The sequence below is a fragment of the Passer montanus genome, unplaced genomic scaffold (assembly GCF_014805655.1).
Source record: "Passer montanus isolate IOZ18808 unplaced genomic scaffold, ASM1480565v1 scaffold74, whole genome shotgun sequence".
NCBI lineage: Eukaryota > Metazoa > Chordata > Aves > Passeriformes > Passeridae > Passer > Passer montanus.
The window spans coordinates 783,783-803,292 of NW_024372592.1; the positions used below are offsets into that span (position 1 = coordinate 783,783).

The following is a 19,510-nucleotide window of genomic DNA, read 5'->3' on the forward strand; positions in this document are numbered from 1 at the left end:
ATTTTGTATTCAAAACAGGCACTAAAGAAGAAGGAGAAACCTGCAGGAAAAGAGGCAAGATAGGCTGTGCAAAGCCATAGTCCTGAGCCTGCAGTAGCCAGGGTTCAGTTTCAGTCTCTAAGCAGTGGGTGATGTCGCAGGTTAAGATGCTGGGAAAACAGGGAAAAGACTCACTTATCACCTATAGAAGATGAAATTGTTGCAGGCATTTGAAGCTTCAGAGGAAAAAAGCTCTTGCAACACTCCAGGGGAATGACATAACAAAAAATGGTTCTACATAAACAAAGAGTGCAGAGAGGCCTGTGAAATCAGCTAATCCACATCCATGGAGAGCTGTATTGCAAAGCACAGTTCACTGTGTCAGAGCAGGAACACCACTCAGGCTGCTCTCTTTCTCTCTCTGGCCTAGACATCTGGAGAGCAGCTCCAATTCTTTTGCCAAAATGTGTGGCATGAGATTTTGTTACTACTTTTCTCAAAATAAGTCCCGCTCACTCTGGCCTGCTCTCCCACACTGCATTCTGTGCTTTGCATTGAATATTTACCTTCCCTTTTTCTGTGGAAGCTTTATGAAACTGGAAATTTGATCAGGTTTCCACTTAGTTGTATGCATATTCGTTTTGTCTGACTTCCTGGAGCAGATTCAGGCAAGTGGTTGTTTTATTAAATATGGTGACACACATGCTCAAAATGAGATCAGTCTCCATCTCTGTTTTTATATGTATATCTCTCTCTATATATAATGTATATACACTTGTCATATATGGATATAAGTTGAGTAATGAATGCCTGGAGAATCATTACAGTGTCAGCTGTAGCATCTGTGGTCATTCTGGACAGGTTTTGCAAACCAGTAACTCAATGGGAGTTGGTAATTTTGGCATATACTGGTTCCATAAGTTCAAGGACATATTCAAGTGGTCTAAACTCCACCAGATACCAAGATTGGAATCCCAGGCCACTTGAAAAATAGTCATTAAAAACCTCAGCCTAATTGCAGTAAAATGCAGTGGCTGTTATGCCTGCATGGATAAGAACTTTCATAAAGTATTCACTGTTGGTAAATTCAGCTTGGAGTTTATTTGCTTCCTTTGTCTCTCCTTTTGATTCAAGAGAGTCATGGTACATTTGTGTGATGAACCGGGAAATAATTGAATTTAAATCTCAGAAAAACTTGCAAACACCAATGGGTGCCTGACAAGTTTGAGTACTAAGATCAAAGCATTTCATGTCATTGTTTAGAAACAAACTGGGAAGTTTTGTGTCTCTAGAAAAGTACTTAATCAAGAAGATGTGCTAACAAATTATATCAGGATGTACAAATGCAGCAAAATTTCAGGTTGATTTTTTTAGCTTAGAGTGTGTATTTGTGAATTGCCACAGCTGGGACTCCCTGCAGACTGAGACCCATCCACACCATGGGACAAAGTGTGAGAGAACAGTGATAGTCTGTCATAATTTTGTTTCATTAAGCTAATATACTCTGGTTAACTCCATCAGTGCTTTCATGTAATTAATATATTTTGGGAGTCTGCTTGCAGTCTTTGATTGATGATTGTGTTTCCCTGTACAGATAAAGGTGGAACCAGTTGTTCCAGCTCCATCACCGGTTATTCCTCGGCTGACTTTAAGAGTGGGCGCAGGCCAAGACAAGATGTAAGTACAAATAAATCCATCTGTGAGGTGTATGCTCACCACAGTCCATCCTCTGGCACTTGTGAGAGCTCTTCTTTTCCGTGGGAAAAGCTTAAAAATTACTGTCAAATTACATTTATACAGCAAAATGCATTCTCCAAGTGAGACCCATCACCTTCCATCCATCCTACTGCGTGTCCCATTCCATGTCTTTTTAGGGCATGGATTACAGGGCTCCATCTGGGCTGGCATGATGCCTCCAGTGGCATTTAGTGAGGTTTCTGTAATGGATGCTTATCCTGAGTGTAACCTACAGCTAAGTTTCACAACACTCCCCAGCTAACAGTTGTTTTATGCTTTAAAACATAACAGTTGGAATTCCTTTATACACGTCTGTTTTATTGTAACTGTTGATGATTATTCATGAGTGTACCTAACGCATTTCAAGTGCTGCTTCATTAGCTCCCTAATTATTGGGTGCTGTTGTACAAATAATAGTTACTTTGTACTGGATGAGCATAAATAGGGTGATCCCTATCCTGAGATCATCCAGCATAAACAGGAGGCTGGAGAGGCTGGGGAAATCATGTGTCACCAGGCTTCTTAGGCTGGTCCTGTGTTGTATGTGAAGGGTTTCTTTTAATCAGGTTTTTTGTGTTGATTTCCTGGCACAAAGCACACTTTCATGTCCAATGGTAAACATGAGCACACACAGATCCTTCTTTTCCAGTCCTCACATTAAATATTGCTAATGCAGTTGTTTCTCTTATAGAGCCATTAGGAACTAAACCCCCTAATCACTCATTTTTCTGCTCTAGAAGTTAAATGGGATTTTGATGATTATTTTCTTTTTCTCTGCTGTCCTACTTCTCCCCAGTTGGGAATGATGGCTTTTACTGGTTTGAAGCTGCTGAGGGACTTCAGTCATTCCTTGGTTTCTGAGACACCCACATCCCAGTTATTAACCATTTCTGCTTTCTTCCTTTCACAGTACTTGAGCGTGATCTAAAATTTCTGTGCCTCAGGTTGCTGTACAAAGTTCCAGCTCTCTCAGAATACTTGTCTGTCCTGCTGAGCATGATTTGAATGTGTATAGCTGAACATGCTCTCCCTTGAAAACCCACAAATCCATTTTCCTCCTTGAGGAGACATGGATGCTTTTAAATTCTGCTTTTCCAAGGACTGTAGAGTGTTTATATGAGGGAAATTAACTCATATTTCCAAGGCAGAACTTCTGAATTAAAGTTCTGAAGCCATATTTTAGCACCAGTTATCTTCCAACCTTATCTCACTGCAGTGTTTCTCATACCCACACATGTTTTGAGAGGGGACTTCAGGCTCCATCTGTTTGCTACAAATCATGTGGGTGCATCATTGTCCTCCCTGCCAGGCCTTAGGTCTGAGATACTGACATCTCATTTCATGGGCTTTTGGGAAACTCACTTTTATTCTAGATTCATTTTTACATCTTTAGTGGCACCTTGGTCCCCATCTAAGGATCTCGTTACAGGCAGAAAGAAATGCTTTTTGATGTGTTATGGTAAGGGAAGGTTAAACTTATGTTTCATCTGTGTTGGTAATGAGGCTCTAAATATCTGGCAATTATCACATAAAAATGTTGTGTTTCAGTTAGCCTGTCTTTGAAATTAACTGGCATGGAATTGTTTGAGGATACCATGAATGTCCATGGAAAGGTGCAAGGAAAATTTTTAGGCATTCCTAGAATTTGATACGAGTAGAAACTAGATGGAGAAATTGGTTATTTCAGTTTCTCTGTTACAGAGAAGAGCTGTTTGGAGGCTTTTGGAAGTCTTCCAGTACCTGTTCAGTTGTAAGTTAATTTGTTTGGGGGAACATCACATAGAACATCTTCAATAGGAGCACTTACAGATCTTCATGAAGCACAGGGCTTTCAGGAGTCTGAAGCAAAAGTGTCAGCTTGATGGTGCATGGAATGGAGATTCACATCACACCATAAACTCAGCACGAGTTGGCTGAGTTACAGCAGCAGTAGTGAGCAAAACACCTTTGTGCAGTGAGCAGCTGGGGCTCTTCAGCCTGGGGAAGTGAAGGCCATGGAGAAATCTTAGAGCCCCTTCCAGTGCCTAAGGGGCTCCAAAAAAAGCTGCAGAGGGACTTTCTACAAAGGCATGGAGTGCCAGGATAGGGGGGAATGGCTTCAAACTGACTGAGGGCAGGGTTAGATGGGAGATGAGGAAGAAATTCTGCGCTGTGAGGGTGGGGAGGCCCTGGCACAGGTTGCCCACAGAAGCTGTGGCTGCCCCATCCCTGGAAGTGTCCAAAGGCAGGTTGGATGGGGCTTGGAGCAACCTGGAGTAGTGTAAGGTATCCCTGCTTATGGAAGGCGGTTAGAACTGGATGATCTTTAAGGTCCCTTCCAACCCAAATCATTCTGTGATTTTATAATTTTACTTCTTGACTCGTCTGCTTGGGCCAGCATACAGAGCAGTGACAGCAGCAGCAGGAAAGTCTTTTCTCTTGTGTTGGTGAATAAAAGTACATATTTCTCCCAGATTCAAAGTAATACCTGCATTCAGGCTTGTCTGGAGTGCAAATGTTCTTACAACATGCATAATCTCAAAAGAAGTGGCTATTAACAACATTGGGTTAATAGACATGAAAATGTATTATTGCTGAAGGATGGACAAACCAATATTGGAAAAACTGTCCTACTTAAGAGTTTTTTTGCAAGTGTTTTAACTGCACAGTAAAACAAGAAGAAAGTAGATTATTATCAAAGCATTTCCATCTTAGTTGTAAACAATTACAGCAATACTTGCATGGATGCCACATTAGAAGAAATTTACTGGATTCCATTCTAATGCAATTAGAGCTAATTTTGTTCTTTAAATGAATAAAAGGTCAGCTAGTAAATCTAGTTTATCTCAAGTCCAGGCTTCAATAAATTGTTTTATTTAATTTGTTGTAAAAGATCTTATCCTTAATGGGCCTTGCTCTTATTGGTTTGCTTGGGTTCTAAAATATTTATGACCACTTTTTTAGATATGATTTGAATGATATGTTGGAAGGGTTTTTCACTTTTTTTTTTCCATTCCAGTGTTATCAAGGTAGATTGCTAACTGAGTTAGTATAGGAAGGAACTAGTGATGTTATCTTTTTTCAAAACAAAACAAGCAAAACAAAAAACACAGACTTTTAAATTTTAAATGAGCTGAAAATGATGAGTAGGGTTTAATACTTTTATTCAATTACATCATGGCTTCTTTTTGTCTTGTTATTTTTCCTAAGCACTATCATTTTTCATACACATAAGTTTTTTTTTTAAATCATATCTATTGATAAGGTGTTGACATTCCAGCTACTACTACATCTGACATAAACTTCAGCAAAAGTACATGCTGTAATGTTTGATACTTCTGATAAATTTATGCTACATTTAAATACAGCTTTTAAGAAAAAACACATGGCTGCTGACACTAATGCCAAACCACAAAGCAAAGTACTACTCACTGGGTGCTGTTTCAGTGTTTCTGTACCCTGGAAGCAGGATACATGTTTTTTGTGAAATCAGGTCTCCAAATTTACCTTAAATTTCAGACTTTTGCTCCAGACTCATATCATAACTCTGCCATCAGCAGGGAACCTGGAAAGCAGACAGGAAGAAGGGGAAAGACAGGCATTTTAACAATGTTTAACTGGTAAACCTGACCTGCTGCTCTAATGAAATTGCCCCTTGTCTTCTATATTTTTTAAGTGAGCAGATACGTGACTTTCTCCAAAAACAAATCACACACATGCTCAGATACCCATGTGTGTGTGCCTATAAAAATGTATATTAAATAACCTGTGGATTGTAAGATAAAATCCTCAATGGATTAAGGGATGAAAAAAATTTGTTACCAAGATACTTAATTGGCCCCACTAAAAATCTTTATTACTTGGTAGGATATTATCAGTCCAAGGCCAGCTTATTTTTGTGTGGAGGCTCATTCAGCTGCATGATACCCTCATGACAAAAGCCATGAACTGCTGATGTCCTGTTTTGAGGATCTCAAAACCAAGGGTCAAGATAGAGAAGTTATCCTGTGGTCATAGATGTGACTTCTCTGTGTAGAAGACTATTTTTGGGACTAGGAGGACAGGAGAACCTAGTTTATTACATCAAGTTTCTTTATTAGATTATTCATCTAAGAACTCCTACAACCCCCACAAGGAAGAAAAAATTCTTAACCCAATAGCCAATCTAACCCTGCCCTCTTTCAGTTCTATTTGCTCAAGAATTTGTTAATTTAAGTGCAACACAAAGTTGCAGTAAATCAGTTCTTCACTCATACTTTTTGAAATCCCACAGAGCTATACAATCTCACCTGTAGCATGCAAAGTGCCACCAAGTGTATGCCCACCAGAAAAGAGATGCCTTATTGAGGGATCTTCTATCTACAGCAAGCTTAATTTACTAAAGAGTTGAGTTGCAAACTCTCCAGAGATTGAATTTTCTTGAGAAAACTGCACACACACATACACAATCAGACTTTAAAAGGTCATGGCACCAAGAAAGGGAAGAAGAAGAAGAAGGTTTTAACAAATACATCAATATGCTTCTTATTGACCTGGCTGAAGAAAGAAATTAGGCAAGGACTGTGTTGGTGCTCCCCAAAACTCACTGGGGATCTGAGTTGCTGCTGTAACATGAATATTTGTTCTTTTAAAACTGTTCAAGCTCCATGTGAGTTGTGGAAAAAAAGCTGGATATCCAAGACTTCGCTGCTAGTTTGAGTTAAACTATAATAATCCTGCCCTGTGCAGTTTCCAAGAATGCACCTGATTGTTACAGAATCATCTTTGGTATATATTCAGGAGCTTCAGTTTTTAATGGGGTTGTTCTCATACAGATAAATCAGAGGGTGTGAAGAAACTTTTGAACTTTGGGTGCTATTTAGTGGTGCGCTAGTCAGACTTTGATAATTTACATTATTGTCTTCATAGTGTTTGCCCACAAAAGCTGAATAATGGGGTTCATTAAGCTCCCTGTACAGGCATATCCAAATTGTTTGCCTCCAGCCTTGGCTCCCTACGTGTGGCTGGGGAGGGAAGGATTGGCTTTTTATTGACTTGTCAAGCCTTAGGTTTGCATTACCAGCCAAGTAGCTCATGACCCATTCCATTTATTGCACTGTTTTGTGGTGGGGAAACAGGTAAAGGAATCCTGCTGGAAGCCCCTCCCTGTGCACGTTTTGATGAATAAGGGCAGTGTTTGGAGCAGTTAAGGCACCGTGACCAAAGCCTTGGACAGACGGAGTGGCAGCAGCGTGGGGCCATTGTGGGACACAGCTGTGGGTGGTGTTGGTTACCCTGCTGCTTATTCAGGGGAGAGCTCCAGAGGAGAATTCATTGAGGAATTAAAGAGGAGGGGGGGAAAAAGAAGTGATACTTCAGGAAGAAAAATGGAGAAGGGCTAACCACTGTTTGGGACAATTAAACAATAGAGCACAAGCAGTAAAAGTCTGTGTTTATTGCTGTGCTAATGGGCATCCCAATTATTTTAGCAGGGAAAGGCCTTGTTAACTGTGCGTTGACAGAACTGCTGCTCTGGGTGTCAATCCAACTTGTGCTGTAAAAGAGCATGTAATGGTGAAATCATTTTTGATATGATCAATAGACCACCTAAGTGAGGAGGCAGAGTAATGAAAAATGATCTTGCTCCTCTCCAAGGTGTGCTGAAGGAATTCCAGTGATCTTTACAGCTTTCATCAATCTTTGTGAGTGTATTTACTGACATACCCACATTTCTCTGTTCTGTGGTCTTTTAAATTATAAGAGCTGGAGGACTGATTTTTGGTGCCTTTTGAAATGCTGAATGTATTTTAATGAAGATACTGTCTCAGCTATGATTCATATCCCTTTCCCAATTGCTCTTTTTTAGTGTAACATATTGGCCCAAATCCTGCTGTAAAATCCCCATGTGTGGTCCTGTACCCATCCAAAAGCCTCTTTCACTTTGGTGGAGGTTCCCCAGCCTCTCCCCTGCTGCAGGATTGCAGCTTTTACATTAAAAAAAAGAAAAATAAAGTGAAGAATACTGTATCCCTTTTACCAAACCAAGTAAATTATCATTTTTGTTTATATTTCTAGAGGTGATTTAGCACAGCTTTTTCTTCCTTGAGCATGAATTAAATTTACAGCTTCAGATGTAGTCCTTAGGTTTTTTTTCTTCCTTCTATTTTATTTAATTACTGAAGCCACCCCAACTAATTATTCATCCTGTTTATGGTAGGCAGTAGTCTGTGGCAAATTATTTTCATTTTGCTGCTGGCCACATTGGGTGATGACTCCAGAAGTGAATCCATAAAAAGGCTTGAGTCATTAAAAAACAAAACAACTTGCTGCGAGATTCTTTGATTTTGCTGCTTATTGCTCAAGAACAAAAAAAACAACAACTTGTATACTGTATACCACAATTAAAAAAAATACTTCAGGCAGGTTTAGACACATGAGGGAATTGCTTGTGTAAATGGCCATGAGCAGCTGCCCTTATGAAGCACAACAGAAACTGATCAAATATCTGTGAAAGATTAAAAAGGCAGATGGGTATTTGTTTCAAAAATAAACTTTCTATAGAGGATGATTGCAAGAGAGAGGTACCGATTTGTTCTTGACTTTGACAGAGGTGCTTCTTTTTATTCACTCTTTTACTGAAGTTTTTAAACAAAAGTGAAGAAACTCCATAGACCCAAGGATTTGTGGGATGGTTCCTGGGAGCTGGATGTGGACAAGAAGACCATAAATAGCCACAAAAGCACAGATGGTCCTACCTGAATTTAGTGAAATTGTCCTGTTAGCAATTGATCTTTTGCTGTACAGAATCTCCAAGTCCAGGACCATCTGTCTTACTTGTTTCTTTCAAAAACAAGCTTGGTAACAAGCTGAAAATTACAGCTTTAGAGATTTTCTAAACCCATACTGGTACAGCTTTCTGGTAGATAATACAATTCATGTTCTATACCAGTTCCCACCAAAAAGGGTAGATGTAGCCCTGGTTTATGGGCAAACTCTTAGATCTTGCATCCCATAACATTTCCCAAAACAAATGACAATAAAAGGAGTTTGCTGGGAACACAGAAGAGAAAGTTTGCAAAGAGCTCATTGACATAAACATGTTTTACCAGGTTCTGGTTTTGCTCTTGAGAACTCAGCAGAAGGGGTTGGTGCCAGGTGGTTTTAACATTGAAGATGTTTGTTATTGATGATAAGGGGAAAAATAAGATGAAAGATACCAAGACGCCACGCTACCAGCTCAGTTTTGTTTTGTCAGACTGGCAATGAACCATCCAGAGGTGTAAGTCAGAATGGTGAGAAAATGGGAGGGAGATTTAGGAGTCATCAACTGAAAGGTGCTTGTGGTTGTTGGGAGAAATACTCTGGGTGTAACAGATACAGAGGCTGAAGGCCAAGGGCAGAACTCTGTTTCGCTTAAAGTAATGGGAAAATAAACAGTATAAAACCTGTAATTCAATTTCAACAGTCCATGTGTCCATAAAGCTAAGGAGTTAGCTGGAAATGTCAGCTGGACTGAATGTCCAGATGTTTGTGGGACTTTGCCATAATGTTAGAATTGTAGAATCATAGAATAATTTACGTTGTAAAAGACATCTTAGATCATCAAGTCCAACCATTAACCCAGCATTGCAAAATCCATCACTGAACTGAGCACAAGTGCGACATCTACATGTCTTTTAAATCCCTCCAGGGATGGGTGACTCCCCCACTGCCATGTTCCAGTGCTTCACAACCCTTTTCATGAAATCATTTTCCCTAATATCCAGTCTGAACCTCCTCAGGCTCAGCTAGAGGCCATCTCCTCTTGTCCTTTCAGTTGTTACTTGGCAGAAAAGACCACCCCCCACCTGGCTGTACCTCCTGTCAGGAGGTTTTGGAAAGTGATAAATTCCCCCCTGAGCCTCCTTTTCACCAGGCTGAGCCCCCCAGCTCCCTCAGCGGTTCCTGGTGCTCCAAATCCTTCCCCAGCTCTGTTGAAATGGAGAATGAGCTGTTGGTCTCCCTGTGCACCACTGAAGGTCAACACACTTTGCCTGGGACAGGCAGGCACCTAAAAAAGTGGATGATATCTTGGAATAAGTGCTCAAAGTTCATTTTCCTTGATATAGAAGAAGCACATGGCAGGTGATGTTAAAGTGCTGAAGTCTTTTCACTTGAAAAATTGCTTAGAGGTTTGGTACATTCTGGCTCTAGTTGGTCACAGCATGTGCTTGTGGAGCTTCTGTTTGCCAATATGACTTGTTGGCACAAAATAAAATATTCAGCAGGGCATGAAACAGCAAATAAATTTCCCTTTCTAAAAGTAATATGGGAATTAGCCTACATTACAGAGCTTAAATCACACTGATTCTCCTCCAGGGCTGGAATAAAATTTTCAGAATCACCTCTTATCTTTGAAGAATATAAACCATATGGAAATTTCCTGATTTCCTTAGGTGTTTTTGACACTTTTACCCATAGGTGTTTATGTTTTTTCTGGTGCAACAATCTCTGTTCCAGGTGTGAGGTTTTTCAGAAACAAAATAGTTAAATTGCTTTCTAGCATCAAGGAATTTATATCAATAAGGGGATATCAATGCTAAAAGATTATATGATGATTGATAATCCAAGTGAATTGCACCAGTTTCAGTTATGTCAGTCCAGTTGATTGTGTCATTTTCCTAGACACAGAGACCCATTTAGCTCCTTCTCCTTGCTTAAAAATGGATCATGGGTTTGGGAAAGAATTAGGACTTTTCAAATGTTACTTTTTTCCTCTGGGCAGAGAAAAGTAACATTTTCAAAGTTACTTTTTTTCTCAGAGGCAGAGCTTCTTAGGATCTCTGCCTCTGAGAAACAAAGATTACTGTGATTTTTTCACTAGACCTTTGGAAGTACTGATACACCATTTTTTTGGAGTTCATTGCCCATAGCAATCATTCTGCCCTGTGGCCCATATCCTGTTTTTCAAAAGCCATTTCCTTTTGGTGCACGTCTTTCCCCTGTGTTTAGGTGAAGCAGTCAATGGGGCTTTCAGCCGTGAGGATCAGAATGAAATCAAATAAATTACTTCCAAAGATTGGAAACCATTTCACACCTTGGAGCTTCATTTTGCTCCAGATGTAGCAAGTTAAAGCTCCTGCCACTTACAGCTGATTAGAAACCCAACTGACCTGTTGCAACACTTCAAATCTTGGTAGAATTTGCCCTTTGCCTGCAAGCTGACACTTGGTGTTCATCCTGTTTGGGTCTGGAACTATAACTGTGAACAGTGATTGCCCTGGAGTGATGATTAAAAAGGGTTTTTCTTCACTCTACCTTCCTGACAAACAGAAAAACTGCACTGAAGTTTTCTTGTCGTCTTTCCCCTTGGAGCAGTGTTGGACACAGTTTTAAACCAGGAGATGAGCATTGAATCTTTACTGTCAGGGTGGTGAGACACTGGCACAGGTTGCCCAGGGAGGTGGTAGACTCCCTATCCCTGAAAGCGTTGGATCAGGTTGGATGTGGCTCTGAAAAACGTGGTCTAGAGGAAGATGTCCCTGCCCATGGCAGAGGGGTTGGGGCTGGAAGATCTTTTAGGTCCCTTCCAAGCCAATCCATCCTTTGATTCCATGACATCTGTCTCCTCAGCTGAGATTCAGATATTACACACCATTGTCTTGGCCCCAGCACAGCCTTGGTGTAGTTGAGCAGAAATGGCAACGGAAGATCTCATTAAGTTCTCATATTGGGCTGAAATGCTGTTTGCACTGGAACAGATTGTGAGAAGGAAAAATAACTTAAAAATGCTGTTGTCAGGAAGCTTTATGCTCTGCTCTTTCAGAAAAGGGGTTATAAAAAAACAATATGGAAAAATAATTGGTAATCATGGTATTTGAGGAATTCTCTGTCGTTCTGTCCTTCCACTTGAAATTTCACATCCCTTAGGTATTTCCCTTTTTTATTACATTTAGATATTTTTTCTTGGTTACTGCCAGGCACTCTGTGACAAATCAGTGCATACTAAATACACTGAGGTTCTGTTAGCAGGACAGCTCCTGCTGGCATTTAAAAAGAAATCTAAAGTGAATTTAGGTTGGACACAACCAGTGTCAAATACACAGTGTTTACATTAATTCTGGGGTTTTTTTCAAAGGGAGGGGTAACCTGTAGTCATGATTTGTAGAAGCTGTTATTACCACATCTATTCCCAAGGTTTTCTCACACCTCCTTTAATCTGAAGGAACTGTTCTGATTCAAAAACAACTTTTAATTGACCTTTTATCTTTCAGTGTAGAATCTGTTTGTGGTACATTGCTAGGCAAGCAGCCTGCAGAGGATTGCAGTTCTTGTCTCACTCTGATTGTGATGGTGGTGGTTGATGTTCATTTGTGTTTGATTTCTGCACAAAATACTCATTCAGCCTCAGTTTTAGAGTTCTTGGATTGGTGTGGAGAAGGAAGTGAAAGTTTGTTTTACGTAGTATTGTACTTGCAGACTAAGTGATGATTTCAGACACATGAAAACACATTTGGGAAAGAAGGTAACAATATGTGTATGGTGATGTCCCAAGGAAGAATTTAAATCCCAGCAGGACTCAGGTTCCAGGAGGATTGAGGCTCTGCTGCAGTGAGAGCCGCCTACCTGCAGTGAGCTCTGTGCCTCAATTTTCCTGTCTATAAAACAGAGCTCATAAATCTTGCCATCATTTACATAGTGTTTTGATATCAGGTTTCTCTCCAAGTCTGAAGTAACAGTAATTATTAGTCGTGGGACTGCTGTTTCCCTTTGATTTCTCCCACCTCCATATTCTGTGTGTGCAGCCCCTTCTTCAAGACAGGCTAAACCACCCTCGCTGGGATTACTCCATCACCTCTAATGGTGCAGCACAAAACCATTCATTTCTCCACTCTGGAGTCTAAAGTCTCTGAACTCCATTAGCCCAAGGGAGTGGTAGGCCCAAGCGTGCTCCGAAATGCCGATCTCCTGTTTTGATAACTGAGCTCTAAAATCAAGATAAACAAGCTGCCCTATATACTGAACATGTCCTAATTGCACACTTGAGGCATGCCAGCCAATCAATGAGCGCGTGTCGCTCGCTAATGAATATTTGTAGTTTTGGAAGATTTCACATGTGGTGTTGTTCCTTGCTGCTCCTGCAGTTATTAGCAGAGTGGCTTCGAAGACCCTGTGCAGGAGGAGAACCTGGCTTTAGACCAAGAAACTCTGTAATCTAATTTGATGTGTTAGCTGGGCATGGTCACTCTTATTCAAATTGTATTAGCTAATACTTCTTTCAAACTGTTTACACTGTGTGCAAAGTTGTGTTTAAAGCCCTATTAGCTAATACATCTCCTAGTCTAGTCTTGGGGAGGGTTGACTCCCTGAAAAACTCTTAGCAAGACTTTGTTTACTTGCAGGAGGTAAGAGAAGGAGGCATGGAGAGAAGGGGCAATGATGTTTGAAACCATCCAAATGACTCCTGCTGTGCCAATATTTTGCTGTCAGTCCCTATCTTCGCTTTTATTAGAGCTAAGAGTTTGTTTATTGAGAGATGGCTCTCCAGTCGTGAGGATAACTTTGCAAACCATGGGACCATTGGCACCAACCAAGGTCTTAGACATTCAGCATTGGGAGCCAGGGCTGTCTGTGGAATGGGGAAGACACAGAAGAAACTGAGAAATCTGAGTTGGGTATGGCAAGTCTGGCAGGAGCCCCAGGAGACTTTCACTGAACCAGAAACACATCATGAGCCAAAGAGAAAACTTCCTTGGGGAGAGATAACAGTGGGGTTTTGGATGTTCCCCACTAACAGGAGAAGGAGGCTGGTTTTGATGCGTAGGTTGCTCCCAGGATGGCCTGATAGTAGAACTTCCTTCCTTCTGCAAGTCACAGCAACATAAATTAAGACTCCTGTACTTTGACTCACAGTCTAGCACCTTACTGACACATATACAGAGCCTGAGCCCCACATTAGGTACCTGAAGCAATCACTGGGGCATAGGTAATGTGAATGTCTTCAGTCTTGCTGATGGAAGAATCATCTATCACCCTTTAGATTTCATTCTTTGATTTTCTTCTCCTGTTCACTCATAGAAGGTGTGATGCTGCAGCTGGGGGTTAGGCAGGACTACCAAACTCATTGCTCTTGTTTCCTTTTAGCAAGTATGTTTTTACTATAACTCACCATAGTTCTGATTTTGTAGTACAAGTGGCATATCTTGTGAGAAAAATCACCATTATCTCAGCCAGGCATTACGTGCTGTGTTATTCCAAGCCTTTCTCAAATGATGGCTTGGAATTTTATTGACTTGAAATTCAGACAATGTCTCCAGTTGTAGTGATACTGCCTTTGGAGTTGCAACAAGCTCTAAAGTTGAACTTAGAATTCCCATTGACAGTGGAGGCAGACATTCCTGATTCTCAGGAGTCGTTGCAATTTGATTTTTGTCATGGTTTCTCTACTGATGTCTCAATTTTTTTACTTTCTTAAATGATCCTTGTCCCTGGAATGTCTAACCTTTCTTTAAATCACCCTCTTCTTACAGTCCTGTCACAAATCAATCACACTCCCACGGTTACCATTCAAATATAAATAAATTAGTTAAACGATTTACCAAAATGTGGTAAAACAAATCAATCTATCCTGTGTTTTGTTTGAGGTTTTGGGGTTTTTTTGGGTTGTTTTTGTTCTGTTTTTTTAACATCCTTTTCCTTCTCTTTATATTTCTAACCTAGAGCCTTGTAGTAAGGGCTTTTTCTGGCTTGTCTGTGAAATTGCATGCACATCAATAACACTGTGTATCAACAGTCATTAATAAAGGCTGGGTCCTCTATGTATCCCCCTTCCTGGGCAAAATGGTTCTATACAGTGTATTTACTAGAGCTACATCCTGTCTACTTCAGCTACTCGAGTAAGTAGCAATATTTTAACTACTGAGTGTATAGTGTGCGTCATTTATTTGTCCTGACTAGATCCACTGCTGATTTCATAAACATTTGGGGAAAGAAATACCAAACTAGCAAATATTTGCAGAACCCCCTAATGCAGGATCTTAACAGGATGATATGGTCTCTCAGTTTGAAGATTAAAATCAGTGCTGTTCACAGCTGATTAACTTTCCTTTCTAATATTTCCCACAAATTGAGCGAATGCAATAAAACTTAACGAAACAAGGTTTAGTAAAGCCACAGAGAATATTTATACGACAGTGAGGTACAGACTGGCTGGGGGTGTCCTGGCATTCACTTTGTAATGGCTCTGTGCTTTATCCTGTAAATGGATGGGTGCAGCAATGACAGCAGTCCTTGTGTGGGGTTGAAACAGCCTCTTTGGTGACTCCAGGGTGACGTGAATTAGCCGCTCTAGAAAATACTTTCTATTTTCTTTCTCTCTCATGGGTAATGGATCATTGCCTTCTCTCCCATCAGCTCTAACAGTCCTCAATGTTGCTCCTACAGAGTCATCAGCAAAGTGGTGTCAGCTCCAGAGGCCAAGCCTTCCACTCCCGCGGCGCGGCCCAAAACACCTCCGCCTGTGCCGTCACCGGTGCCAGCTCCCGTTCACGTCACCCCTCCTCCAGCTCCAGCTCCTCCTCCTCCACAGGCCACCATCTCACCAGTCCTCATCCCACCACCCTCCCCAGCCGTGTCAGCAGCTGGAGGCTCCAAAGCCCCCGTTCGGAGCGTGGTGACCGAGACCGTCAGTACTTACGTGGTAGGTGACGCATGCCAAGCTCTGTCCCAGGGCCAGGGGCATTCCTCCCTGGAATTGGTGACCTCCTGGGTGGCTCATCATCTCAAACTGATGGTTCCTGAATTGCTGATGTTGCTCTCTGTTAAACTGCTGTTTATCCAGCCTTGTTTCCACACACATGTTTTGAGGGGTTAATAACTTAATTGAAACACTACAACTTGGACTGAATTTTTTACTGGTTCCCAGTTCCAAATTTAAGTTCCTTCTAACAAGTCCAACTATATCTCATATAATATTTTCTGCAAACTGAGCTAGAGCACTTTTTTTTGGAGGTGGAGGTTTTTTATAGGTGCTTTCAAAAGTGCTGAATTGAAACCTCAAATGTCAGACTCACCATAGATTTTGCTGTCAGTCAGGTAAAGTACAAAGCCCTCATACAACATCAAGAACTTGACTTAGCCCTCATTTGAAATGTGTAGAGTCCACTAATCTCTTTCCTGGTTTCCTCAACATACAGAAATTGCAGATGTTTGTGCATCTCAGAAGTCTGTAGATTGTTCATTAGTCTACCCTTCATTTGTGTGTTTGACATGTGCTCTGAACTTGGCCTGTGTCTGGCAGCATTCTTCATTCTTTTAGAAAAATCTCTTGAGTAACATGGTGTAGGAACTGCATTCCCTAAAAGAATGTGAATAAATGTCTGGGTAGGACAAGACTTGCTGTGCTGCTGAGAATTTCTGCTTTAAATGCTGTGTGAAATGAAGTCCTGAGCATTCCTGATGCTTGAAAAGCAACACAAGGGTAGCAGTGTTGTTATCCTCCCTGTCCTGGCTGAATTCCAGCTTGATTTGTGACACCTTGCTTAGCTGCAGTTTAAAAATCTCACCATTTAAAACACCTAAAGCTTACTTTTATTACAGAGTTTGCCGTGCTTGAATTGCAACATACGCATGATTTTTTTTTTATTTTTGTGATTCTTGTTTTAGTATAGATTTCTAATATAAATCCACCCTGCATTTCTAGTGGAAAGGTGCTTCCCTGATGGACTTAAACTGCTGTATCACGTTACTGGTCTCTATTTAAACAGCTGCTACATTTCACTCCTGAGTTAGTTACAGCACTGGACAACGTCACACAGGCTCTGCATATCCTTAGGTGCAGGACACAGCCTCACCTTTGGTGCCACAGGTGTAAGCCCACAGTCACTCTTGTTATGACAGTCACTAGTATTATTGTCATTGTTATTATTACAGTAGTGCCCAAAGGTTTCAAAATTCACTTTAAGGGAGAAACATTTCCTAAATGCTCTACTACGTCCCATGTTCTTCTGTAACTATGAAAATAAATAATTTAGAGATTCTGTTTGTTTTAAAAAGAAAAACCTAGCACTTTGCCTAGATACTTCCAGTGGTAACACATTTAGCACCTTTATGGAGAATTCAGAGGATATGGGGACTCCAGCTCATTTTTGCTTTTCTCAGAACCACAGATCATCACAGAATAGTTTGGGTTGGAAGGAACCTTAAAGACCATCTTGATCGAGCCCCTCTGCCACAGGCAGGGACACCTTCCACTCGACCCCAGCCCCTCTGCCACAGGCAGGGACACGTTCCACTTGACCAGGTTATTCAGAGCCCCATGCAACCTGGCCTTGGAACAGTTCCAGGGACAGGAAGTCCACCACCTCTCTGGACAACCCATACAGTGCCTCACCACCTTTATTGTAATTTTTTTTCCTAGTACACAATCTAAACCTACTTCCCTTCAACTTAAGACCATTCCCTCTTATCCCATCACTCCAGGCCCTTGTGAAAAGTGATGTTTTAGAACATTATAGTTGAAACTAAGGCTTTACTACATTAGGACCCAACTATGTGAACATGCAGGGAGACACCTGATGTGGCAGATTTATAAGTCAGAATGCTCAGAGAGAGGTTGGGGAAGAAGAATATGATTAATAACTATTACCCTCTCGTATGAAGGAAATCCAGGAGACAAAATCATTTCCTCAGATCACATGGGAAAACTGTTCTAGAGATAAGAGTGGAGCCAGTGTGACAGAGGTGCCCAACTCCCTTTTGCAGGGGAGGAGAGGAGAGTGATTTTATAGTTCAAAAAAGAAAGGATACACATCTCCCTGTTGGATAGCATCTCAGTCCATGTGCTCTGCTCATTAGCTCTCAGTGGTTTGTACTAACACAGCAATCAGCAATCCCACTCTGTGCCTCCTTGCATGACCCTTGGCTCATTAAGGAATGAGAAGTTATGCAATATTTTTAATGTCCTTATTCAGCAGCCCAAGTTCTTGTTTAACAAACAGGCAGAGGTCTCTGTGATTATAGACCACCCTGCCCCTCTCCAGTTCCTGAGAGCCTGAGGCAAGCATTCAGCAGGGGAAGGAAATACCTGAAAAACTAAGTTTTGAAAAGTTAGGGTGTCTGTTTTCTGATGGGGCAACATCTGGCATGCCAGCCTACACCTGGCAGGGCCAGCGCCCAAAACAGGCAGCACCAGAAATGAGGGGATGATGGGGGTGCAGTCAGGTGTTCAGGCAGGTTTTCTAGCCCTCAGCCCAACATCCCACAGCATCCCTTCTCTGCAGCACTGTGGCACAGCATCCCCTCTCTTTCCAGAAGGGTTATCCAACCAAAATGCCTCTGGAGCTCTTCACTCTGAGCCCAGACACTTCACATGGGGAGCAGATGCTTCTCCAGCAACTTAAAATGACTTTGCAGATGTGAGATTAGATGGTAGATAGGAATGATTATTGCAATCAATCAGCTTGGAAATTGAGTTAATTTTATGATGGTGCCTACTCCATATCTCTGTTGGGAAGGGGATTGTTCCCTGGTTAGTATTCCTGGAACTTGTATTTTTGAGTTTTAAACCACAAAACATTCAGGGCTTTAAGAAGAATCAGGGAAGAGTGATGTGTTGGTTGCAGCTCTGGTACATTCCTATTGATTTTTTCAGAAAGTAGTGTAAGATGTACAGACCACCGTGTAGTGGCTTTTTTTTTTTAACTAAGAACATTTGGGTCTTTTCATCTGCTACTTTTTAATATTGTGTTTGTAAGCTGTACAGATAGCAAAAAGTTATTGCCTGAGATATGTGTAAATGCACAAAAGCTGAGAACAAAACAGTTTCTGCTTCTGAGATTCAGCGATAATGTGCAAATCTTCATAAAGGAGTGATGGAGTCAGGGTAATGCCCCAGACATTTTGTACTTTGTGTCGTTAATTGCACTCCTTTAGGTGGATTCTGTGACATTTTGCGTGTATGTTTTTAGCAAAGAGCTGTTCAAGAACCACTGGAAATCTAAAAATACAAACAATGGGTCAAGCAGGATATAAACATTAAAAAAATGCATATGATGAACCCGGTGAGCAGCTGCCCAGTACTGTAAATGATCTGCCTTTCTTGTTTCATTTACCCTTTAGTAAATTGTACTGCGACATAAATGTCATAAGGGGAATGGAAAGTTACTCAGTAACAACTTTTTTTATATCCTGATCTTATCAGCTCGTTGGAGTTGAAGACTTTGGCTAATAAGTAATGCAGCAATATATACACACGGCGCTGTATATTTTACATGCACATAAGAACTGTTATCTTACGCAGGAGGCTGCCGTGGCTCCTGCTTGCCATTAACAGGGTCGAATTTTAAAAGTATAGACAGAGAGGGAATTGTGTCCTTAAGCCCTGGCTCTGTGTGTGAATGCCTGTGCTTAGGTTGGGTGGTGTAACTGGCTTTACTGGTTTACAGGACAATGCAGGAAAATACATGATTTTGTCGTCATGAGCAGTGTAGGAAAATCAATTAAGACGTAACACTGAGCTCTCATGATCAGAGAATTCACACATAACAACAGGGGCTGCTGAATGGCTTAGCCAGATAAGCAAGAAGCCTTTTTTTGTTGTTGTTTGGGGTTTTTTTTTTTAATGTCAATTTTCCTGCCTGCTTAGCCCTGAAAACCAGCTAACTTTGCTTTTCTTTGCACCAGATCCGAGACGAGTGGGGTAACCAGATCTGGATCTGTCCTGGCTGTAACAAGCCAGATGATGGCAGTCCAATGATAGGTTGTGATGACTGCGATGATTGGTATCACTGGTAAGTTCCTCTCATCCATCCTGCTCTGCCAGTGCCTGGCAGATTTGGGCTATATTATTAAAAAAACC

The 19,510-nt window shown here is 41.1% G+C and overlaps 1 protein-coding gene across 1 annotated transcript in view; it reads left to right on the plus strand.

The window, feature by feature from the left end:
• TAF3 (TATA-box binding protein associated factor 3) overlaps positions 1-19,510 on the plus strand; it is a 114,192-nt gene that overhangs the window by 91,913 nt on the left and 2,769 nt on the right. The window contains exons 4-6 of the mRNA XM_039730867.1: positions 1,574-1,656; positions 15,097-15,352; positions 19,336-19,442. Of these exons, the coding sequence (XP_039586801.1) occupies positions 1,574-1,656; positions 15,097-15,352; positions 19,336-19,442 (446 nt within the window). The remainder of the gene's footprint in view (positions 1-1,573; positions 1,657-15,096; positions 15,353-19,335; positions 19,443-19,510) is intronic.